Here is a 26,753-nt window from a genome sequence, read left to right on the forward strand (position 1 = left end):
GTGACTGAGTGAAATGTACTGTGTAGTGTTGCTGGATAAACTTAAAATAATTAAGTAGAGATTACTCATCAGACTCTAACTGGCCACATTAAATTGACTTATTTCCTTTGCTAATTTTACATAACTTAGTTAAGTAGATGAGCATACACTAGCATACACTGCTCCGGGTGTATGTACACTTGGATGGGTTAAATGCAGAGCACAAATTCCAAGTATGGGTCACCATACTTGGCCACACACCACTTCCCTTTCCCTAGATTTGACTTAATTCTGTATTAAAATTATACAGAAAATTAAAGTGTTCCCTGTATAATTTACAGTGCATTAGTTGGGAGATTTTTTCCTTAAGAAAACCAAACTATTTGTATGTGTCAGTATAAATAATCGGCTATTGTTATTATCAGATGTCATTATAAATAGGTTATTAATATTGGTTGAGAATTTTAGTATCGGTGCATCCCTTATATAATTCCAAATACTTTGAATGAATGGTGAAATCTGTTAAGAATCTGCTCATTACAGTTCACATCACAAATGCTGCACATATTGCTTACATCGATACATTGATCTGCAGTGAGCTGCGATATTAGCACGCTTTTAGCAATGCCAGCCAGATGAGGCCTTTTGATCATTTAATGTAAATATGACCGATTTCGACTTTTTAGATCATATTAGGCTAGAAGTTTAGCCAAACATTTCAGAACATGCCGTGAAACTGCATCTTCCCACAAATTATGCATAGCATAAAAATGTAGTCTGCACTGTATGTTCAGGGCTTTTAGCATTTCATGGGTGCTAGGGCTCCAAATGTGATACATCCTTTTATGGTAAAGGATCACAGAGACATGGACGAATATGTGAGTGAAACCACAAGCTAAATGATACAGTAAATCTTTAAAGGCTTCTAAAAAATCCTCTTACTATAGAGATACACAGTCAACCACATTTCTAGACAGATTTATATTGTTTGGCATGTGTACTGAGGTGTGCAACATTTGACAACATGTTTTAATGTCTTCTTACCTTGCAGGGTCAGTCATGGCATCCACATGGTGCCCTAGATCTTATTGACACAGCTGGCAGGAGGGACAGGGAGGGCATCGCCAGTCTGTTCACCTGACAAACAACTCAAGGGCTTGATCACTAGAAATCCGGTGTGTTCATGTAGCCTTAGGGACTTTAGGCACTACCGTGACCTTTTTATTTAGCTTGACATTGGAGATATTTGGGAAGTGTTATTCCTGCAACATACTAAATGTAAAACCTAGCCTGCGGTGATCTGATAGTTCGCTTTAGTGACAAAGTGAGGAACATAAACTAGCTGGTTAAACATATGACTGTTGTTCAGAATTGCTGATCGGTTTTGTTTGTGGTTATGTTCATTACTGGAGATAAGAGGCAAGACTTGGTTTTGACTTAGCACACACCAAGAGGATTCTGAAAATCAATAGTTATGTAGAGTTTTGCTGAAAACAAACTGTATAATTAATGTGTCCATTGATTTGCTCTGCAGGGTAATGTTAGTTGTTGATAATTATAAGCATTTGAGGTAGATGGAACATTATTTTGAAGATGAAAAATAATGGGGGCACGGCCCAACACCGCAAGAAATCACTTCATCTTTTATGACTATCCTCTTAATATACTGGCTATAGTCTTAATGAAACAGGTAAAACATTTGTTTGATTGACAGTGAAGAACTGCACTCTAGTGCAGTATATCACTCTTTATCGATCAATCTGTCTATTACGCATTGGGTTTCATGAATTAATTCTTGCTTAATGCTAATTTCTACAAAAACTACTGTTTAAAAGCTTGAGGTCAGTAAGATTGTTTAATGTTTTTGAAAGTCTCTTAAGCTCAACAGGGCTGAAATTTTCAATTTAATTTATATTTTTAAATGTAATTTTTTCCTGTGATAGCAAAGTTGAATTTTTAACAGCCATTCTGCCATTCCTTAGTACTAATGTTAATTTTTTATGTTAACATTTTGTTTAATGTTAGTTTTTTTTTTACTTAAATTTTTTGATGAATAGAAAGTAAAAAAATAACAGCATTCATCTGAAATAGAAACAATGTCTTTACTGTCACTTTATCAGTTTAATGCATTCTTGCTGAATAAACGTTTTTAGATATTTCATAATTATTATTTTTTTTAAACCATTGACCCCGAACATTTGAACAGTCTAATGCAATGGGTACCAAACTAATAATTTTTTTTTTTAACATTCCAAGTAAATTAACTTGAAATTGTATCACAAATAAATACTAACAATCATGTATTTATAAATTAACCTATAGTAATAAATGTATTTGAGTTTTTAAAAAGATAATCATACCAATAAACACTAAGTGGATAAAAGATTTGATGCAAAAGAGTTTATTTTATAACCAAAAGAATCTCAAACACCATGGTGATTTTTCCTCCAACATGTTAAAATCACTACTGGTTTCAGGAACAGGATAAAAAAAATGTATCTACTAAAGAGAAGCAACATAGTTAATACTGACATGTTATATTTCTCTCTCTGTTTAGGGTACACTATAAAAAGAGTCAAATGTAGCCATTACATATGAGTACGCAGAATTTCAGGTACATATAATGTACATATGTCTCTTTTAGAATATATCTGATATTAAAGGTGGGTGTTTTTTATGCTGTTCTACAGATGATTTTCTACACGTGGCTGTCAAAGGCTAAGATAGCTTCAACCTCCATACACACTCTGAGAGTATATGACGAAGAGCATGTACTAAAACTTTGTTCCCTGGGATCAAACGTTATGTGAGTGGTGCCTCGACAAACCTGCAGTTTCTTTGATTCATTTCTCTTTAAAGCTTTTTATATTAAACAAAAAATTAGGAGATCAAAAGATTTACAGATTGTTTCTCTATCACTTGTTTTCTCCCCATCTCTTCTCCTTCAAATGAAAACCTTTAAACGTGGCACTTAGAAAACATCCACAAGGAATTCTCATTTTTATTTTAGAACAAAATTTACAAAGCCATTCAAACAGTCTGTATTGTAGGTAATTACTTATTTTAAACTCAACTTCAAAAAAATCATGAATATTCAAAATACACTTTGACTTCACTGCTGTCTCTCATTATATACAAATATGTACAGGCAAGGAAAGTCAGCGTCTCACAGTCGTATGTATCTGTACTGAAAAAAAGAGAGATCTCCATATCTGTTTGTATGTATGTAATTGTATAAATGCAACCAGACCTGGTCCAAACCCGGTTTTTGTGATTGGCTGGTTGGCAGTCTTTAGAACGCTCAGACCGCTCGGCTCAAATAGAGGTCCCATGGCTTGGATCAATGGCTTCTGGGATGGGTCCCCCGGGCACTGCCTGGTAAGACATGGGCATAGGTGTCTTTACGGGGCTCTGGCGGAAAAGGCCTCCGTTGGGTGCCCGGTGTTTGCAGCGCATGGAGGGTGGCAGAGTGGAACTGCTGAGAGGGAGGGGAAGGCTCCGTCCGGGCACGCGGCCGACCCCAGGACCCTCCTGGAGGAAGGAAGTCACGGACAGGCCCCCAGGGGGGAAATCTCTCATGGCTTCCAGGGAGCTCTGCTGTGGCCGCATGCTGCCCATGTCCAGGGCAGAGATCTCCAGAGACTGACCTGGCAGCTGCTTGTGTGCCAGATCGTCCTCCATCAGCCCACTCAAACGCTGGTGAACCTGCTCCAGATTCACCTCTTTGTCCTGGGAATGACAAAGAAAGGGGGAGATTGAGACCGAGTCCAAGTCGAGGGGAAAGATGAAAGGGCGGGAATTGATTTGTGGGATGGAAAAAGGCAAGAAAGAAAGAAGAAGCGAGAAATGAAAAGTGGATGGGCACTGGAGCAAGAATAGATGTGTATGAAAAGAACGTGGATGTGTGTGCAATCTTTCAGAAATGAGCAGAAGGTGTTTTCCAGGGGCTCCAACAATCACATCAGCTCTGATTAATGATACCAATTACACAACGTACTACTGACAGCACGGAATAATCTCATAAAAACCAAATCAAATCCATCTCTTCTCCCACCCGCTCCAGCAAGCAAAAGGTCTGAACTGCTAAAAAAGCTTCATATCTCGAAAAGTTGCGAAATGAAAGAAATCAATGATGCAAATGAGAGCGAGTGCTGGGAAACATGGACCATAAATTGAATTGCAAACACATGCTTTGGAGCTTCAATGTTTCGGGCTTATTTCAGAGGAGACTTGAAGGGGGTATTTCTTCATTTTTTTGATACTCGCTGCCGTGAAATAGCTTCGGTCATGCGCCAGTGATGCTGTGGCGTGCCACTTAATGAAAGAATCAAGCCAACATTAACAGGCTGCTAACTGCTTACATTTTTTTCCCACACAGCGATTTAATTCTCATGCCATGCATCCTCCATAAGAGAGTGAGGAGGGTGAACTCGATACTATGAAGCATTCATTCAACTCTGATAACCGTTACATCCAGGACTACTCTGTTAATCACTGTTCTTCTTCTCTGTTTTGTACAAGTCAGTTCAGTAGTGCATCCTTTCCATTTTAATGGAATAGTTCACCCCAAAATTAAATTCCGTCATTTACTCACTCTCATCTTGTTTCAAACCAGTATCATGTGGAACACAAAAGATGACTTGGGACCCCATTGACTTTAATTATACGGACGAAAACCTGCTTTAAAATATCTTCTTTTGTGTTTTTGTGAGTGACTGAATTTTAACTTTTGGGTGAACTGGTCCTTTAACTCAATTGCAGAGGTCTTAGGTCTCTAGCCCGGTCGATACCAGCGAATCAGCTGTATATTCAACAGTTTTGTACCGTTTATGGGTAATTAGAGGTGTCACATTATGAGACTATGTTTCTGAGTCATAAGATCAATGAAGAGATAATTACTGCAGAGCTCATGCAGCTGTAGAAGAAAGTCTGAATGTGGCTCTAATTAAAAATGCATTAGCTCGCCATTAAAATACACCCAATTTGGGGCACTTACAACCGTGACAAACAACACAACTGGAGGCCAATCTCCTTTTGGAATCCAGATTGCAATATTTTGGTACATCATTGTGGCCACTGAATGGGTGATCTGATGGATGACAAACAGATGATGAATTTGATGAGTATGTGGAGCGAAATAGAGAGGCACACAGTGGGATTCCTGTTAGTGCTGCTTTGGCAAAGAGACTCCATGAGTAAAATAATCACTCTAAACAGAAAGCACTTATTAATTCACACAATATGAATGAATTAATGTCTCTGACTCTGCCTGGGTCTCTGTCATCAGTTAGTTCTCTTTGCATGAGTGAGTCATAATTACCGCTCCACCCACATCCACATATATAATCTGATTGATTTGTAGTCCTAACCCGCTCCAGGAGGACCCTCGTCCTTCCTCTAAATGACTCTACATTGTCAAGCCCTGTTCACCCCACTGACAGGTATCCCTGCTCAGGTCTCAGCTGACCTGTGTAAAAAGCCTGCGTGTCTTCCCAGTCTCTTTCTCTCTCTGGCCAAACGTCCCGTGTGCATCCTGCAGCAGTTGCAATTTCATTATATGCCAATGACCCAGACGCCATCTCCAGAGTGCAGCCCTTAGTGTCCTGTATGAAACCATAGAAAACCTGTGACTGCCTGGACATTGGCATATAATTGCAATAAGAAGACACAGAGAGGGATATAAAACGTAAAATGTGTCAAGTTGGTTATCGTGTGGTTCTTATTGCTTGGCAGAGCTCCAGTGACTCACTTCTTACAGTGTATCATAAACCAAACAAAACCATACATAAAAGACTCAAATTGTACAGGCATATGGCAGACTGAGCACCTTAAAGCAAGAACAAGGAGTTGGTTGGTGAAAGCAATATAGTCTGAAAGCTAGTAAAAGTTCTTATCTCTTTATGTGCCATTATTTCAAATCCAGTCAAATTTCAAGCAGCTGACAAATGGTAGTCATAATACAGATGTCTGATCGTTATTATTCAGCAATGTCTGTAAAATGTAATATTATGTTATTGACAATCAACGTTCCTGAACTATAATATGTGGTTTATGAGCTGTTGCTCTCACCAACGTGCTTGCCTCGGCTCAAGATATCACCAAAGGGAAAAGAGAGAAGGAGAGGAGACAAGGATGGAAGAGTAACTGCAGAACACTTGAACATAAGTCAATAAGTCACTGGCTTTCTCATTGCACACACTTTAGTTTAGGGATCCAGGTACAACCTTTGCCCTAACAACCTAGCAGAAGCAGCAGAAGTAGTATAATTGACTGATATTGCAAATTGGGGATGTTTGTATGCAGAAAGCATCTTGGAAACAACAATTTAATGAATGGAACGACACTTGTAGTTGCCCATAACACAGAGCTAATGGGTTTGAATACAAAAGATATAATCTCCACTTAAAGGGATAGTACATCTAAACAAAGAAAATTCTGCCATCATTTTCTCTTGTTCCAAACTCATATGAATTTCTTTCTTCTGTGAAACGCAAAACGTTTTAGCTGTTTGTGGCCATTATAAAACCAATTGGTACCAAAATTTTGAAGTTTTGACATTTCACCAAAAAGGACACAAAAGTAGAAAGACTGTTGGCAAAATAAATGTATGGCAAAATAAAACTTACAGAAGATGTTTTCTGATATTAGAAAACATGAAACAGTCTTCACTGGTTTGTGACCAAATGGCATGACATTTGAGTTGGATCATGTGGATTCATTTCATGCTACCTTTATGTTTTGTTTGGAGTACAACATTTTTGGATTCCATTGACTTTCATAATATAGACAAAGTGGTAACACTTTAGAATAGGGAACACTTATTCACTATTAACTACGACTTTTCCTTCAATAAATTCCTAATGGGGGTGGTGATGGCGCAGTGGATAAGACACGTGCCTTTGGTGTGAGAGACCCGGGTTCGAATCCACTGTGAGACACCAATGTGTCCCTGAGCAAGACACTTAACCCCTAGTTGCTCCAGAGGCGTGCGACCTCTGACATATATAGCAATTGTAAGTCGCTTTGGAGAAAAGCGTCAGCTAAATGAATAAATGTAAATGTAATTTGCTGCTTATTAATAGTTAGTAAGGTAGTTGTTAAGATTAGGTATTGGGCAGGATTAGGGATGTAGAATAAGGTCATGTAGAATAAGGCATTAATATGTGCTTAATTACTACTAATAAATGGCTAATATTCTAGTAATATGCATGCTAGTAAACAACTAGTTAAGAGACCCTAAAATAAAGTGCTACCGACAAAGTCACAAAACAAGTAGCGGAATAACTTTTTCCAAATTGTGATGTACATTTGAGTATAACGGATTGTAAAATAAAAAAAATATATATAAATTGTTTTTTGATTAGATTTTAAGTTATTATAGATATTAGGGGTGCCATTTCAGTGGACTAAATGCTTGAAGAAATCTGGCATTCGTCACCAGAGAGAAGAACGTTGTTTCGCTGGAAGATCAGTTCATGACATTTTGATAAAAAATTAATTGAAATAAATAAATAAACATTAAACCCCAAAAATAAGATAAATAATACTCATTTTAAAAATAGATATGGTGAATTTACATTTCATGTCGAATTCAAACATTCTTCAAAATATCTTCTTTTGTGTTTTGTGGAAGACACTAATTCATACGGATTTGGAACAACATGAGTAAATGATGACTGGTTTTCATTTTTGGGTGAATTATCCCTTTTAATAATCAAAGATTTGATCTGGGGTTTTTTCTTAGGTGATCCTGTGCTTTTCTTGAGTGACTCCCTCCCCCCTTCACCCTTCCCTCTTGCCTTCTCTTTGGCAACACTTCAGCAAATGGGAGGCAGTAAGTTCTTAATGGTCACACCTATAGCTGGGTGTACTGGAGCTCGACTAAATCGGGGCTTGCGTCAGTGGCGTCTGGATCCATAAAGTAGAGTGTGGCAGTGGCTGTACAGTCCTGGGCGCGGTGGGCAGGGGTTGGCCGTAGTTTGGCCGCCTGTGGGGTCACCTCTTTGGGCTGTGCCCGCTGGCAGCGTGGCCCGTTCCACCATGACTCCAGAGCGGCCACCAGGCAGGCCAGCAGCAGCCCTGCCGCTAGGATGCAGAAGACCCCAGCGAAGCTGTGCAATCTCAGGGCACGGCCCTCCGGCTGGGTCTCTGCGTGCTTGTCCAGGTCGCAGCGACCTTTTCGCGGCCACCACTTCTGCTTTAGAATGTCAAGGTCTCCTTTCTCCTGCAGGTCAAGGATCCTGAAGTTAAAAGGAAAATGGATTGTTAAGAGGGCTGAGCTACTAATCTGTCATTGCTTTCATTTGTATAATAAAAAAAACTATACATTCTGAAATGACTGATTTGGCCTTTTCCACCGCTTTGTTGAAAACTTTATTACAAGAGGGAAGTTCAGAACAAAATATGTCTCACAGGTGATAATGAGGCAAATACTGGGGTTGGACAAAATAATGTGAAAATATGAGAAATGAGCAATATTTCTGAAGGTGTTTTACCCCCTTTCGACTTTAAAACAGCTTCCAGATGTCTTAGAATAGATTTATGCACATTTTGAATAGTCTCCAGCTGAATTTTGTCTATGAAAACAAACAAAATTACTCAGTTGCTTTAGATGTTGAAGTTCATCTTGGCGTTCCAACTGCCCAGGTATAATCATCATGACACCATCTTTTGCATTTTAGTATTGGTGCCTGTGATTAAAGTTTTAGCAGTTGCAACTCTTTCATGGATGCCCTGGCTTTGTGAAATGGCTTATGTGGTCAGTTTTTGTGGTCTTCAAGGTGAATATTGATGTTTTCTTTGTCACTTTGCTGCAATAGTCCTGTGTTTTGTTAGGACACAATTTTGTCCAACCCCTGTATTACATTCATTGGCCATGGAACAAACTGATTTTCAAATGTAAATAGTGAGGCAATTATCTTCTCAGTTGAAAGACAGAGATAAAAGGTCCTTAAAAAGTGTTGACAAACTTTGTAAAGCAGTGAAGAAAAATCACTTCAGCAATGGCAATGAACATTTGGTCTTCTATAGAGTCTTAAATTAACTTTCTCTTTATTCATTGACAGATTTCTTAATTTCAATACAGCAGACGTTTAGAAAGCAGACACATTTGTAAAGAATCCAGAGGAAAAGGTCAATAACTAATGATAGAAACGGAAATGTCAAAGGCTGAAAAATAAAGTCTGTTGAACTGCAATCGTCCTGGGTATTAATTTAAAACATGCTTGATTCTAATTCCCCATAACAGACTGAAAGGTGATTGTAGAGGATCCTTCATGAAAATGCATTTCGAGGCCCCGATGTTCCTGATATGTGAATTATTAATTGCCGTCGAGCTTACCTCCCTAAAGCTAATTAGTATGTGAGCAGAGCGTCAGTACGAGCTGAAAATATGGTTGCAAATTATAGTCAAACAAATGAAGGGCTGCAGGGTGAGGTGCTTTAAAGCCAGTGGAGAGAAGAAAGGATGGGTGGGAATGAAGATAAATGCACCGAGAAGCAGACACTGGTGATTCAACACGATTCATGGGTTCTCTGGCAAGACTGCGTCTGCCAAGGAAATAAATGTAATGTAAATGAGAGAAAGGACAGATGATGAAAGAAAAAGGGAAACAATCCATCACAGTCATGCAGTGTGATGTTTGTGAAGCTTTGGAGCTTGATATTGACTTGAAATGTTTGAAACGATGGTGCCTATCGTTCAGCTAGTTTAACGACTTGTATCTTTCTTTCTGATCATATTGCACATATACACTTGCTCACTTTTGCGAGAAGAGATCTCTGTAGGGGCTGCCGTGCTGCAGAGCCAGGCCATATCCTTTGCTGCTCATGCTGTTTCCTGTGACCACCAGCGTACAATCATCATCTGTCAGAGCGGCGTACTCTAACACCGCCATGTCCCACAGGAAGGCGTACGGATCCCTCTTCACCTGAGAGAAACCACACACACGGTTCAGTGTTTAATTTATGTTTTGTGTTTTTTGATAATAGTAATGTAAACAAATCCAGAGGTTATCATGAGATGGAGAGCTTCTCCTTTCAGTCACTCAGTTCTTGTCAGACAGGTCACAGACAGCATTCAAAATGAAAGATGTTTATATTTCACTGAAAATCATGAGATGGCTTTGAACTTGTTTCTTCTCTGGAAACTAGCCTCTCCGCTTTCTTTTTCACGAGATTTTGCTCTCTCTCCTGGGAAAATGGCTTTCCCCTCCCCCACCAGACTAAATAAAGCAGCACAAGCGTCCGCTCTCCTTTCTGTTTCTTTTAAACTCAGGCTCTATGGAAGCCACACAGTTATGGCAAACATTCATATGACAAGTACAAAGAAAAAAAGAATGTCAAAGAAGAAATGACAAAGAAGCTTCCGTCTCCTCGCTCCTCTATATAAACATGACATTTTCCCTATCTCTTTGTAAAGTACTACAAATATCTGTCACTGCCTGAATTTATATTTACAGTTTGTCTTTCAAGTGTACATCCATTAGTAGGATTTGGATACTCTCAACCTATTAAAGCACTGATAGCAAATCTATCAAATGCATACAAGTGGAATAATATATTTAAAAATATAATTTTTTCTTGTGATGACAAAGCTGAATTTTCAGCAGCCATTACTCCAGTCTTCAGTGTCACCTTCAGAAATCATTCTAATACACTTATTTTTTTTGCTGTATTATCATTGGGGCTTAATTATTAATAATGATTCTTATTATTATCATCAATGATGAAAAGTTTTTGCTGCTTAATGTTTTTGTGGAAACTGATGGAAACATTTTTGGGGAAAATCTTTAATAAAGGAACGGTGTATATTTCAGATCTACTGTAAAATAAATGTACTTTAACACCTTTATTTAGGAAAGATGGATTGCATTGATCAAAAGTGAATGTTCTTTTTCTTACTTTTTTCTTTTCACAAAAGTTTGAATTGTAGTGTATCATGGACTCTACAAAATATTAAAAAGCAAAACCAACAATAGTTTCAACACTGAAAATAATAAGGAATGTTTCTTAAGAACCAAATCGGTATATAAGAATGATTTCTGAAAGTTCACTTGAAGCTGAAGACTGGAGTAATGGCCATCACTGGAATAAATTACATTTATATTAAAATATATTCAAACAGAAAACAGTTCCTTTAAATTGTAATATTATTTAACAAAATTACTGTTTTTACTGCATTTTTGATCAAATATAGGCAGCCTTGGTGAGCATAAGAGACTTTTTTTCTTCCAAATATTTTTTTACAACACTTTTCTGGTCTGTTGTGCAGACAGTAATTTAGACTTTTAGCAAATATTATATATATATATATATATATATATATATATATATATATATATATATATATATATATATATATATATATATATATATATATATATGTGTGTGTGTGTACATGTGTGTATATGCTATACATATATATGTGTGTGTACGTGTGTGTTTGATGGTAAACTGTCCATTGGTTATGGTCCCATTTCTACCACATAACATTTTTGTGACTTTTAGAGTAAAAAAGGCAAAAAAACACAAACTTCTCCAGTGATAAATGTCCATACACTGCTGGACATTAAACTAGCAAACACATTAAACTAGTGAGGCTGTGAAATGTTTGCTGTAAGATAATTAATTTTCTAGACCACAGGGACAAAAGTGGCCACAGTTGAAGAAACACTCGTATATATGTGAATCTGTTGGGCAATTACAGGCAGTTAAACACTTCAGCATGGATGGCCTGACAATAGTATTATGCAGCACCATCCAAAGTGCGGGGGTGCAGCCGTACAGGCCTCAATTTCTCTATGTCTTATCACTTTTCATTCTGCTTAAGAAATCAATTCTGAGCCTGCTGAACTGTTAGCTTAATAGCCAGTTATGTAACTGGGCTGAAAAACTCTCATAAAGAGATTAATGTTTTGGTGATGTCTCCTGCAAGAAGCATGCCAGTGGATATGTGACAATAAGATGAGCTGTGAAATTCAATAGCTGCAATTTTTGAAGTTTTATCATAGGGTTTGATGTGGATATCAAGATTCTCTTGGCATCAGCAACAGTTTGTATACAGTTTGTGACTTTGAAAGTTTTTCCAAACAAGCATAAATACATGAATTCCTTCAGCAGAATATGAATAATTTTTACGACACGCACAATATGGATGGATATTACATTGTCTGAGCAATGAATATTTATCTTGATAGTCCAAAGCAGTTTTCTCATGTTTTCTGTCAGACTTGCATGCTACATTTCCTTTTCTCTCTTTAATGATGCAAGATGCAGAATGGTCCTATTTCGAACCTAAACAGACTGCAGTTCGCTGATGGGCTCTTTTTGTGTTCTGTGAGACATGCTTTGGATTACAAAGAGCCACCAATAGCCAACCAACATCATGCACACGGTAGTGCACAGAAAAGCTCTTACCAGTACCACGGACAGCTCTTACGAATTACTATATAGCAGAAATTATTTTCAAAAACCTTTCAGTGTAATAACAGCTTCTTTTATCCTCATTATTCATCCATGTGCTGTGTGTGTGTGTATATAGATATGTATATATATATATATATATATTATATATATTTATATATACATGTATATATAAAGAGTTCATTTGAAAAAAACGATAAATCCATTTTTTTTCTTTTTTTTTCAGAAATCATGTTTTTTTTATTGCGCATTCCAAGTAATATCAATCAAACTGCAGTTGGGTAGTTTTGATTAAGTAATAATAATTTAATCAAATACAGTTAATTTACAAAATTAAAGTTAATTGAAAGTATGTTTTATTATTTTTTTTTTTACATATTAATAGTTTGTTTTATAGCAAAAACAGGTAACTCCAATATTTTTTTTTTTTTTTTGCAAAAGCAGCTAACTCCACATTTCGTGTTTTAGAGTTAAAAAAAAAAACACTTGTTTAATATTTGTAATCTCCCCAGCTGACAATGTAGATGACTGACAAACGTTGTTGTTGTTGTGATCATAGACTGTATATGGATGTCATTACACAGAGCTTTTCCCTCACCATTTCAATGCGCTGCTTTTGCAAGGCTAAGTGAAAACTTTTCAGCAGCTTTCATGAAAGAAGAAGATATCACAGGTTCATCAAGTTCGTCGAAATGATCCATCCTCGATCACTTTTAGTCAGCTTTGACGAAACTCCTCGCAGCTAGCACTCCTTTTCAATCTGAAAGTAGCCTTGTCACCTGACCTGAACACAGCACGATCATTCACTGAAATTGACTTATCGGCTTCTGTTCAAAAACAACAAGGGCGCTTGTAGGCTTCTGCAATAAAATGTGAACTTGCGATGCTCTGGAAGTGGACAATACAGGCTTTATTTATTTTTTTGATAAATTTATTTATTTATTTTATATATTTTTTTGACAAAACTTGTTTAGGGTTCAGATCGCGCTATATGTGGAGAATAATGCATGGCAATCAGCTAATTTTTTTTTTTAAAGTGGCATTTATCGGTTTTTGCAAATTAACTTCATATATATATTAGTGCTGTCAAACGATTAATCGCATACAAAATAAAAGTTTTCATTTGCATAATATGTGTGTGTTTTGTGTATATTTATTATGTATATATAAATACACACACATACAGTATATATTTTGAAAATATGTATCAGACTTTTTTCCACAGACAATACAGATAGCAGTTCAATTGTCTGGGATCAGTAAGATTTTTTTTTTATGTTTTTGAAAGTCTCTTATGCTCACCAAGGCTGCATTTATTTGATCAAAATACAGTAAACAGTAACACTGACATATTACTAAAATTTAAAATACCCGTTTTCTATATTTTAATACCCGTTTAATATATTTTAAAACACAATTTATTCCTGTGATGGCAAAGCTGAATTGTCAGAGGCCATTACTCCAGTTTTCATATGATAAAATTATCCTTCAGAAATCTTGATTATGATGAGAATATGATGGTTTATTTATTTATTACTTCTTTCTGATTTTGGAAACAGTTCTTACCATTATAAATGTTGAAATGTTGTGGAAAAGTGTTTTTTCAGAATTCTTTGATGAACACAAAGTTCAAAAGAACAATGCATTTGAAATATACATTTGTAACATTATAAATGTAATAAACAGAGGCCTTGATATTTAGGGGTCCTTGGCATCATAAAGTTTGAAAAGCCTTGGTTACATATGTGGACTCTTGATCCCCCCCTCCTCATCTGTGAGTAACAAGACTCTGTGTCTGATACCTTGCGGATGCCTTCAGCAGGAAAGGTCACAGAGTTGTCCTGTCCCTGATTTTTATTGATAGTTCTCCATAGCTCGGCGAAAGTGCTGTCTTGCTCCAAGGGGTTCGTGCCCTTCACCCTGAAATACTCGAACACAGCAGAGTCTCTCACCGTTCCGTAGCTCAGCTCTGTCTGCTTGGAAAGGTCTTGAAATGTTCTGGATTGAGAAGAAAAGTAATAAAAGATATAAAAAGCATATTATTTCAAGTGCACATTATTCTACACAGACATGACAACAGAGTGCAGAAGAATGCAAATGTAGCTAATTAACATTCTGTATGCTAAGAATTATTGATGCCTGATGTTCAGAATGTGTTTGCTAAATTGCCACTGTGTTCACTGTCATGTGCTGGATGATTTGATTTATTATTTTAGTTTTTAAACAATCTGGAGGCCTAGATATGCCTCAAACAACAACAACAACAAAAAAGCTGTGAATGGTGCCTAAACAGTGTGAAAGGAGCATCAAACAATTAAAATCATACTTTCCCTGGAACCAACCATTTAAGCATATCATATGGTGCTTTTCAACCAACTGAATAACATGTAACCGTGTACACACATAGATAATATTATTTCACTTTATTTTTTAATTGCTCTCTTAGAATTAGAGCGAACAAGCTTTATTAGCATAACTGTAAAAATTTAAAGAACAGAACATTCATACCTCATACAAATGAGGCAAAATAAATCACAGTTAATGAGTGAAATATTTGTAGAAAATGGATATAGTGAAAAAGACTGGATTCAAATATACAAATAGCAAATGACCATGTTTAGCACTGGTGTTGGTGTTATGCACATATCCACAGGCGACAGAATACCATTATCTGCTAAGGAGACAGTTTATTTTAAAATCATTCTTATTTCATCATTATCTATAGTTTTAGGAGGTTTAGAATCTGAAATACATTCAAAATATGCTCTCTTCTCTGAAAAAAAATAAATTAATTAATTAAATAGATTATAACCTAGGAGATATGTCCTTCACCACTCGATGACACAATTCCTCTCAAATGTTCTCATGAATCACAGAGGTGTACGGCTGAGCTACTGATATGCTGCATTTCCATAGGGTAATATGGGGTTAATGAAAGTCCCTTATCTAACACCACCATTACTGCTTGACCTGGCTCTTTAAGTACCAATCTAACAACATGAAACTATTTGCCTGGTTCGCATCTGCACATCTACTTGTGTATGCATGTAGTATGTATGTACATATTTTTTTCTATTAAAGTGATTAAAAATGTGTGGGCTGGAAGGCTGCTTTGCAACACTCTAAAAAATGCAGGGTTAAACAACCCAGCGCTGGGTAAATATGGACAAACCCAGCGATTGGGTTGTTTAGACCCAGAGGTTGGGTTACTGCCCAGAAGGTTTTGCTAAACATTTAACCCAACTGTTGGTTGAAAACAACCCAGCATGTGTTCTGTCCAATATTTACCCAGCACTGGGTTGTTGTCAGGGAAACATCTCGGTCACTTCAGTCACCACAGTCATCAGCACCCACATTCACCAGATCCCAATCATCTGATTACTGATTCCCCGCACCTGCCCCAGCTCATCAAGCTCCCCTTTATCAAGGCTCACTCCACACACGCTCCTTGTCCGGTCTACCGTTCACTACCCCGAACTGTACCTGACTCACAATCTACTAACCTCTGTGTACTTACCTTCCAGTTTCCTTCGTGTCTCCAGTAATCCTCCCGTGTTGTTCCCGTTTGTCATCAGACACACTGCTATGGCTCTCCTGCAATGAAAAGGACTCTTAGTATCTTGCAAGACGTACAAAGGACTATCTACTATATTTCCACTCACCTGCCATATCTCGCATCACCATCTCTCCTGTTATCCTATAAACCTGCTCATCACTTACCTGTCTGTGTCTGACCCGTTTTGTGACAGAAGACCGGACCCGGAACCAACGCCTCTATGGATCCCCTTCCGCCATCACCTGAAGAGGTCCAAGAGGAACTGGTTAACAACCTCCGGGCCTCTCTCACGCCGATCACAAATCCACCATCTGCCTCTGTATGTCCCATGGCCCTGCCTGCTTCATATGCTGGTGACGCTGCTGAGTGTGGCGGCTTCCTCCTACAAGTGGCTACTACTTTTCATCGAGATGCAGTAGCAGAAATTCACAACTGAACGCTCTAAGGTAGCCTTTTTGATTTCTCTCCTCAACGGCAAGCCACTGATCTGGGCCCGAGCAATATGGAACGCTAATAGTACAATAATTAATTCCTATGCTGCCTTTACTAATCATTTCAAGGAAGTATTTGGCTCCGATATAGGAGAACTATAAGTCTCTGACCAACTGCTGCGCCTGCGTCAGGGCTCATCCTCGACTAGTGATTACACCCTCCAATTTCGTACACTAGCGGCGACTAGTGGCTGGAAACGAGGCCGCCCTTCTCAGTGCCTATCGTCAGGGGTTGGATCCACAGGTTCGCATGCAAATGGCCATCTATGATGACAACATCGGACTAGAAAGTTTTATGCAGCGAGCCATTCTCATCTCGCAGCGATTGTCCGCCTGTCATCCCCATGAAGCCGCCCACCAGTCCTCCGCGTTCACCAGCGGTCCCTCAGTACCAGAGCCCATGCAAGTGGATTCCACCCAACTCACTCGTGCTGAGCGCGCTCGCCGCTTAGCGGCCGGACTGTGTCTTTACTGTGGCGTTCCAGGACATTTCATCAGCGCCTGCCCTGTCAGACCCCCACACCATTCAGCGAGTACCCTTCAAGTTGATCCTGAAATTACTACATTGTCTCTGCTACCAGTACAACTACTCTTCCAAGACCATTCTATTTCAGTCTCCGCCCTCGTCGACTTGGGCTCTTCGGCCAATTTCATATCCCATGACCTCCTAAGGCGTCTCCATCTACCCTGTCAATGCCAGGCCCAAGAGCTCAGAGTCGAAACCATTCAGGGAAAACCGTTAGGGTGTGGGAGGGTGCAGTTTCACGCCCCACCGCTGAAGTTACAAATCGGTTGTCTGCATGAGGAAATCATCTCCTTTCTGGTAAAAGAGGGACCCGCCGTGGATATCATCCTGGGACGCCCCGGCTCACACTTCACTCTCCAGAAGTCAGATGGGAACCATGTGAGCTCACTCGCTGGAGCAAGTCATGTCATCAAAATTGTCTCACCGCCGTACCCCTACAGTTTCCACGTCCTGTCAAAGCTAAGATTGCGTCTACCCTGATCGAAAGCCCAGAGCCTCAGGAGACACCCACCGTCCCATCTGAATATGCGGCGTTACAGAATGCCTTCAGCAAGCAGGTAGCCACGATCCTTCCACCACATCGGCCATGGGACTGTGCCATCGACTTGCTGCCTGGGGCAAAACTCCCCAAAGGTCGAGTATATCCCTTGTCCATCCCGGAGTGCAAGGCCATGGAGGATTACATCTTTCAAACTTTCATGAACGAGGTGTTCTGGGAATTCCTCAAGTTTGTGATCGTCTACATTGATAACATTCTCATCTACTCCCGGAACCTGGCCGAACATCGCCACCACGTAACACAGGTCTTCCAGAAGCTCCGACAACATCAGCTGTATCTGAAATTGGAGAAGTACGAATTCCATTGCTCCACGGTCCAGTTCCTCGGGTATGTTATCAATCAGAAGGGTATCCAGATAGACCAGGGGAAAGTTAGGGTCATCGGGGAATGGCCGCTTCCACAGTCGGTGAAGGAACTGCAAAGATTCCTGGGATTCGCTAACTTCTATCAACGGTTTGTGAAGAATTTCAGCATTACTTCCCTGCTACAAGGTAAACCCAAGTCCCTGTCCTGGAACAGCCATGCCCACGAAGCCTTTGACCAGCTTAAAGAAGCTTTCTGCACAGCTCGCCATCAAATTAGCCCTGGAAGAGTGGCATCACTGGCTAGAGGGAGCTGTTCATCCATTCACTGTGATCACAGATCATAAAAATCTCCAGTACCTTCGAGAAGCCAAAAGACTCAACCCTCATCAAGCCCGATGGGCTTTATTCTTCACAAGGTTCCAGTTCATAATCACCTACCGACCCGGAAATCGCAACTGCAAGGCTGATGCATTATCCCGCCTCCACTCTCCAGACACCCCAACCGAGTCTGAACCCATTCTCTCTCCAGCCCGATTCAGTGGAACATCAACCAGGACATCCATGACGCCACTCACACCGAACCTGCTCCGCCGGGCTGCCCAGAAGGGAAGACTTGCGTTTCCGCCTCCCAGCGTCAAACCCTTCTTGGCTCAGTACACGATGTACCGGGTACAGCCAACGGACCCTCTCGCTCCTCCAGGCTCGATACTGGTGGCCCAGTATGACCAGGGATGTCAACCGGCACGTCCGAAGTTGTTCGGTCCATGCCATGTCCAAAACTCCTTGTCATCTCCCTGTAGGCAAGCTCGTCCCATTGCCCGTGCCCCGTAGGCCCTGGTCCCACATTGTAGTGGATTTTGTCACTGACCTCCCCGCATCAGAGGGTAACACCTGTATCCTTGTTGTGGTTGATCACTTCTCCAAGGCCTGTAAATTCCTCCCCCTCAAGAGGCTACCTACTGCACTTGAAACAGCTGAATGTTTATTCACTCAGGTATTCCGAAACTTTGGCCTCCTGGAGGAGATTGTTTCAGACTGTGGACCTCAGTTTATCTCCCGAGTCTGGAAGGCCTTTTTCCGCTTGCTGGGGGTTACGGTGAGCTTGTCCTCGGGGTACCATCCACAGACAAACGGCCAGACAGATTGCAGGATCCAAGAGCTCGGACGTTACCTACGGTCATAATGCCACGACGATCAGCACAGCTGGAGCCGCTTCCTCCCGTGGGCCGAGTATGCACAAAACTCCCTCCGTCAGAATACCACCGGCCTGACCCCTTTTCAGTGCATACTCTGCTACCAACCCTTCGCTCTTCCCCTGGATGGGAGAGACCTCAGAGGTTCCAGCTCTGAACTACTGGTTTCGAGAGAGCAAGAGAGTGTGGGACGTCCATCACGTCCATCTCCAGCGAGCAGTGCAGAGGAATAAGATCTTTGCAGATGCCCGATGTACCGCTACTCCCAGGTATCAGCCAGGAGACCTGGTCTGGCTGCCCACCCGGGATCTGCGCCTCCGCCTGCCCAGCAAGAAGCTATAGAATCCCTGCTATATTGGTTTGTTCCCAATACAGAGGCAGATCAACGAATTCACCTACCTTCAGCTTCCACCCAGGTACCGAATTCACCCCATTCCACATCTCACTCCTCAAACCTTGTTCTTCTTCCTCCTCCTCCTCCTCCTCCTCCTCAGAATCCACCGAGCCAGATGCAGCCCGTCCTCCGGAGATTCTGGACCAGCCCTCGGTGTACCAAGTGAGGGACATCTTGGACTCACGGCGACTGGGCGGCCGGTTACAATATCTAGTCGACTGGGAAGGATATGGACCGTAGGAAAGAACCTGGGTGGCCCGCGATGATGTACTGGGCCCTTCACTGCTGGAAGAATTCCATCGCAACCACCCAGACCGCCCCGCACGCCGAGGTCGCCCTCGTCGCCGCATGGGGGTGTTAGGAGCCGCCCCTGGAGGAGGTGGTAATGTCAGGGAAACATCTCAGTCCCTTCAGTCACCACAGTACATCAGCACCCACATTCACCAGATCCCAATCACCTGATTACTGATTCCCCGCACCTGCCACAGCTCATCAAGCTCTCCTTTATCAAGGCTCACGCCATACACGCTCCTCGTCTGGTCTACCGTTCACTACCCCGAACAGTACTTGACTCACAATCTACTAACCTGTGTACTTACCTTCCAGTTTCCCTCGTGTCTCCAGTGATACTCCAGTGTTGCTCCCATTTGTCATCAGACACACTGCTCTTGCTCTCCTGCAATGAAAAGGACTCTAGTATCTTGCAAAACGTACAAATGACTATCTACTATTTTCCACTCACCTGCCATATCTCGCATCAATCACCATCTCTCCTGCCATCCTATAAACCTACTTGTCACTTACCTGTCTGTGTCTGACCCGTTTTGTGACAGTTGTATTTAACCCAGCATTTTTGTATTTGTGTATTTAAAAATTGTGAAAAGCTTTAATTTTTAAAAACTGTAGCAAAAATTGCAATTGATGGGGTGGAAATAGTTCTGAAATGTGTCTTCAGTTCAGACGGCAGTGGCCAGATTATAACAATCACAGAAATTGTTGACACTGAATATAGACTTTGCATAGTGAAAAAAGTACAGGTGAGTTAGAAGCCAGACCAACAGGCGCAACAATACTCTCTTCTCCACATTGTGACAGAGCTCATGCAACAATTAATCCCTAATGAAAAGGCAGACTAGACACAACAACACTAAAACTGTCACAAATAATGAATAAATGTATAAACATGATGTATTCATTAATTATTTGAATTATTGTGGGAAATTAATACCCCTTGACAAACTACAGTTCTAAATGATTTTGCAGCTCACAGCTGCTGCCTTCCATCTGCAACTTCCGATGTCACACTGTCCATGTGTGATGTTTTTAGGGCAGACGGCTGCTCCTCCCTCTTGCGTAATGACACTGTATTGCTTCCCCTTGTGGTTTTAGTGGGGAGTGATTTCATGTTGAGATAAGCATCTTCCATCACCCTTGACAAAGGCTATTTAACAGGACCGCACAATTATTTTCAGATTCAATGAGTCAGATTGTTAATCTTGAGGAGATAAAATCAGAACAATTAATCAGTTTAATCATAGTGATACTGCCACAGCTGGAGGAGAAAAAAAAAAACCTATGGAAATGTTACGCATGGTGTCATCTCATTGTATTTATGATAAAGTCATTTATACTCCAAACCAGCTATTGTTTTATTGTTTGAGTTTTAACTTTCCTGAAAAATGTTGCAGTTCTGAAATTGAAAATGTCTTTTGAAAGCTGTGGCAAAGCAGTTTGTTTTCATTCAATATTTAACATTCAACATTTCAAAAACTTTTTTTTATACATTTATAATGTTACAAAAATGCTATTTTTTATTCTGTTCAAATAGATGCTGTTTTTTAAAACTTTCTATTTATCAAAAAATCTTGAAAATATATCGTTTAAAATAAAATAATTAATTAAACAATTAAGGATGGCAAAGCAGTACAATGTTTTCAACTTTGATAATAAAACTGTATCTTGTGCACAAAATCAGTGTATTAGAATGATTTCTGAAGGATCATGATGTGACACTCAAGACTGAAGTAATGACTGCGGAAAATTATGCTTTTCTATCACAGGAATAAATTACATTTTGAAATATAATAAAAAAGGTGTTCTTTTAATTTGAACCTTTATTTTACAATATTTGTATTTAAGCACAGGCTTTGTATATTTGTATTGCTTTTTTGATCATCCTGGGTAATCATTAAAGACTTCTTTTAAAAACATTTAAAATGAACTACAGTGTACATCAATGTTATTTTGTTTTTAGGTTTAAACATGTTGAAAAAACAATGAAAAATGTGCTTGCGTCATGCCAGTTATTGAGCCTAATTTGGTCTCTAATTTGACTCACGTGGACAGATGCACCATCATTATACTGAGATGAGATAAGCTATAATATACACTTTGGGGTTCAGTTGACAAATCATGGATGGAGCAGCACTATTTCTAAGTTTTTGTTTTCCGCTGGTTCTTGTGCAAACAGAATGAAGTTTGTAGTCTGAAAATTATAGAGTCACTGTCTTCATTGTGCTGTTTGTGGCTGGTGGTTAAAAAAAAAAAAAAAAAAGCATTTCTAAATGGTAAGGTTAATGACCACCACACCTAGATCAAATTACCTTAAAGGGTTAGTTCACCCAAAAATGAAAATTAGTCCATGTTTTACTCACCCTCAAGACATCCTCTTCCAGGTGAATCCAATTGAAGTTAAATTAAAAATTATCTTGGCTCTTTCAAGCTTTAAAATGGCATGGGCAGGTGTTTTTGTTCAACAGTCCAAAAGCAGTCAAATAAAGCACACGCATCCATATTAAAATGGGCATCACATGGGTCTGTTTCGGGTGGGGGTGGGGTATTTCAATATCCCAAAATCAATATATGAGAAAGTACATAACCAGCCAGTGTTCAAAACTATCATCTTACTTTAGCCCGATTCACAATGGTTAGCTTATAATAATGTTTTCTAATTTGAGTGGTACGGGTAGGTTTTCGTGGGAGATTCGAGCATGGCACTGCGTCATTACATCACATCTGTAAACAAAGAAGTTTTCCCGGCTACTAGGCTATCGCATGTGTATATCCTGTAGGTGGCGCATCATTTACAGCCTTTTCTCACAGCAGCTGGAATAATTAAATTTATCATTTTAATGGCGGATTGTAATCCAGAAACTATTATGTGTTTATGAAACACGTGAATTAAATTAAATTATATTCCAGTTTTAAATGTGCTCCTGATTACAGTAGCATTTCAGCACAGACTGGACAGGTTTCTTACCTTAGACCCGCCCTGAGTGAGCTGTCATCAGTCCGGCATTGATTCGACGGCGGAGCAGATGTAGACAAGAATGTCTCCAAAGTGATTGAAGTGTTTGTTGTTGGATGTAATAATGAACATAGCATTCGTTATTTACTCCCGACATCTGAGCCGCTGAAGACGCAGTGGATTACCGATCTGCCTAAATGCGTCTATCTTTGTGCAAATCATTTGTGATCCAGCTTCACCTACATATATATATATATATATATATATATAACGTGCTATTTAACAAGTTTCACGAAGAATGTGGCTAAAGCTTATCGTCTCTCAGAAAGTGGCTCGGAAGAGAGGGGCGGGGTGAGCAGAGCTCATTTGCATTTAAAGCAGTATTCAACAATATGGCTTGCTCTGTAAAGAGCTGTTTTTGTAAAGGTAAAAAGGGTGTTGTTTTAAACCTTTGAGAAATTTTAATCAAAGTATGTTATAGAATTTTCATTAAGACCCTAAAGAATCATGTCAACTTGTGGGAAAAGGGCATCCGATGACCCCTTTAAAAAAAATGTAGTATAATTTTTTTCAGTGTGCTAACTGTTGTAGGCGGAAGCCGTTCCGGCGGATGACGCTGGACATATACGTAGCGTAAGAGCTGGTGATTAGTGACAAATGCGGAAGCGTGACGGAGAGAGAACAAAACAAAACGCCGGTCACGAATTAGAAGCACAAGAGAGGATTTGTAAAGAAAATGTTTCGATATAAGCCAAGAGGAGACTGGTTTACCTTTGGCAACATAAGGAATCTTTGCTTCCTTTGCTCATGTAAACAATGTTTGCTCATGCTGGTTTTTGCGAGACTCACATACGCATGCGCTTCGTGTAAGTCCTACGTCATCCGCCGGAAAGACAGTCTCTTGTGAACGTGCATATGACAGATAGCGGAAGTTACACAAAACTGTTTATATCTGTTGGACTTTTGGACTGTTGAACACAAACACCTGCCCATGCCATTCTAAAGCTTGAAAGAGCCAGGACAATTGTTTAATATAACTCCGATTGGATTCGTCTGAAAAAAGAAAGTCATATGCACCTAGGATACCTTGAGTGTGAGCAAAACATGGACTAATTTTAATTTTTGGGAGAACTAACCCTTTAAAGCAACTTGATGTCTTATGGAGTGAGACTTATAATTACTTCTAAAAATAAATAATGTGTTAAAAAAACAATAGATTTAATTATAACCCTTGATCCACGTGCTACTATAGACAACACTCTTCACCAAACCACACTTATTGAGAGTGTTTTTAACTTGACGCACTGAAGTAAAAATATGCTTATTTGTTAGATGTTTAAAAAAAAAAACATGAAGAAATGACAAAATTGCCAAAGATGTCAACCTGATGCATTTGCATAAACCAACAATGAAAATAATGAATGAATCAGTAGTTCTTGTTTTATTTTGATCAACTGAATATACTTTTATTGTCCTTGAGGGAAATGTTTTAGAACTGCATTTATGTAACTGAAACAAAACTGCAATATAAAATAAATCAGATGAAAAAAAAAAAAAAAAAAATCAATAAGTGGGTCTCAGATATATATTTAAATAATCTTAATTAGATTTTTATATGCAGATATTGATATGTATTTCAATTTGCAATAAATTTGATCAATTAATGTATAATGTTTAATCGACTGACAGTACTAAACATGTAATGCAATTTCCCAGGATACCTAGCGGGTAAGTACAAACTCCATGCCTCAGAGATTCTTTCAGCCGGTCTCGGCAGGACAAATCAATAGAGGTGCTCTATAAAAGGTATTGTTAGCCATAATGGGAAAATGTATTTGGATGTGATCAATTATCTTGTTTTTGTTTTGTATGAGAATGTTCCAGATGCCCTACATCCAACTAAGCATAGAAATATGGTGCCGTATTAATAAACCACACTCAACCTTAATTATGTGTTCTGAAGCCAAAAAAAGTAACCGCTTCATAAATCATGCAAATTAAAAGGGTCACTAAATGCTCACAAAATAATTTACAAACACAATGCAAAATCGTAGACCTACATTTTATAAACGAAATTACACATGCAATGATTTTTATAGCATACAAATTCAACAGCACTTTGAATGCTTTCATCACTTCCATAAGCCAATCACAGCCCACTAGCAGAGTGAAGCCGAGCACTTGGGAAACTCAGGACTGTACACAACGTTTGTCAAGCCTGAATCCCATTTTATATCTAAGGCTGGTGAGAGATATGAAAGACTCCCAGTGGGCTCCCAGCGTGCTAACGATACCGTATCATGCACCAGCAGGGCTGCCTGATTTTAATAACAGTTACAAACAAGGTGATTAGCACAACCATAGCAGCTGTGGATGCTGCCACTGAGAGACGGAAGAAATAATCCCCCAGAGCCTCAACACACACACTCACTCCTCTCTCACAAGAGCTGAATAAGAAATGCGACAGCACCAAACTCTCCATTAATGTTCTAAAGCTGAACCTTCGGGCAAATGGTGTGAGGCATTTCACTGGTGAACTAACAGGTCCGCCAGCAGTATAAAGTCAGAATTCAGAGGGACAGAATGCAATAAGCTTCTCCAGTCTTGGGTTTTAAGCTGAGCTGAGAGGGCCGAATTCAACGAGCAGGCAGATAACATTTATAGAGGCAGTAGGAAACAATTTGCACATCAGGTAGGGCATTACCAGTTCATATAAAACAACTCTCAGAGTCAAATAAAAGGCAGGTTTTAAAGCAGAAAGAGCATTTATTTCTTCTGTGACAATGCAATTATTCTTCTATAGTGAGGGAGAAAGAAAAGAATCACTGCAGCTCTTTTGTGTTTGTGGCGTGTTTTTTGTGCTATCTGATAGTTGTAAGCAGTGCATATATAAATATAAAAAAGACCTGTGTGTTTATAACAACAAGTGCATGAGATTTCTCTGAAGTGGGAGTAGCTGGCATTGACAAAACACCTAGAACACATAAAAGGAGAAGAAAAGGTTCTGGCGTCTACACAAAGGAAAAAATGAAAGGATTTTAATATGAGGCGACCTTTCGTGGAATTTATGGAGAATGTCAGGAACTGTGAGCTCCCTGCTGGGAAGTGAAGGACCAACTTGGTCTCTAAGAGACAGCCGGCATGCTGTGATTTCAGATTTAATTTGAAGAAATATGAAGCATTTAGCTGACTCATAATGTTACTACTTTCAATTTTAGACTTACTTTCTCTATGCCTTGAAAATTCAGAGTCGGATAGGGTTTGCACTGACTAGTTCTGTCACACTGGGTCAGTATCAAATATTCATTCCCCCCTAAAATGACTAAATAGTTCATTTTATATAGTGACAACAGAACTGTTATTATGCAATGGTAAAAATATAATGAAACTAGAGTGCATTGTGTTCAAAAAGCACATTTTAAGCAAAGCAAAGCTACTGTGGACACCAGAGGCGGTAGAAGTCCATTAAGCATATTCACATACAAGCCAATATTCTCATTAATAACCACCCCAAAAGCTTGAACACTATATGACTTTTCGCCCAGGTTATTGCCCTGATCTAGTCTGATCAAGTCGATGTTAGTTGTCTAAAGTCAGAGTCAGATCGCAGATTTTAACTGACATTTTACAGAAAAGAGTGCAGTGTACGATGGACTCTGATTTTTTTAGCTTCTGACTCTGAATTCATCCAGTCAGAGGATATCAAACGTGCTAGATATTTTAAACAAATTATAGAAAACATTTTGTTTTCATTTGTCATGTGTCTCCTAGCAATAAGATGTGTGTTTCTGCATGAGTTTGTTTGAAATGACTTGAAAGTCTGCTAGTGTGATCCTTGTTTAGTGTGTGTGTTTTATCTCTGCAACTGAAAGTTGTATAGTGTATTCGGACCTTCAGTCAGAGCATGTGACTTTGAATGGCTGTTCATGGAAAAAACATGCTTTTCAGTACACCATTTGGCTAAATGCCTCATGCTAACCAGTTAAACCTTGACCCCTTATCTATATCACTGAACCCCTTTGTGATTTTCTCTCATTTGTTTCCTCCATTATGTTCCTTACTGTTGCTTTTTGGCAGTGA

General features: G+C 39.4%; 1 protein-coding gene across 1 annotated transcript in view; it reads right to left on the reverse strand.

The window, feature by feature from the left end:
• Positions 1 to 2,952: 2,952 nt before the first annotated feature.
• Positions 2,953 to 26,753, reverse strand: part of grid1a (glutamate receptor, ionotropic, delta 1a) — a gene marked incomplete at its 5' end in the record, with an annotated part of 277,281 nt that continues 253,480 nt past the window's right edge. The window contains 4 exons of the mRNA XM_079385913.1: positions 2,953 to 3,708; positions 7,979 to 8,219; positions 9,742 to 9,908; positions 14,205 to 14,400. Coding sequence (XP_079242039.1) covers positions 3,295 to 3,708; positions 7,979 to 8,219; positions 9,742 to 9,908; positions 14,205 to 14,400 — 1,018 coding nt within the window. The 3' untranslated portion in view covers positions 2,953 to 3,294. The remainder of the gene's footprint in view (positions 3,709 to 7,978; positions 8,220 to 9,741; positions 9,909 to 14,204; positions 14,401 to 26,753) is intronic.

Source organism: Barbus barbus (assembly GCF_936440315.1).
Source record: "Barbus barbus genome assembly, chromosome: 30".
Lineage (NCBI taxonomy): Eukaryota > Metazoa > Chordata > Actinopteri > Cypriniformes > Cyprinidae > Barbus > Barbus barbus.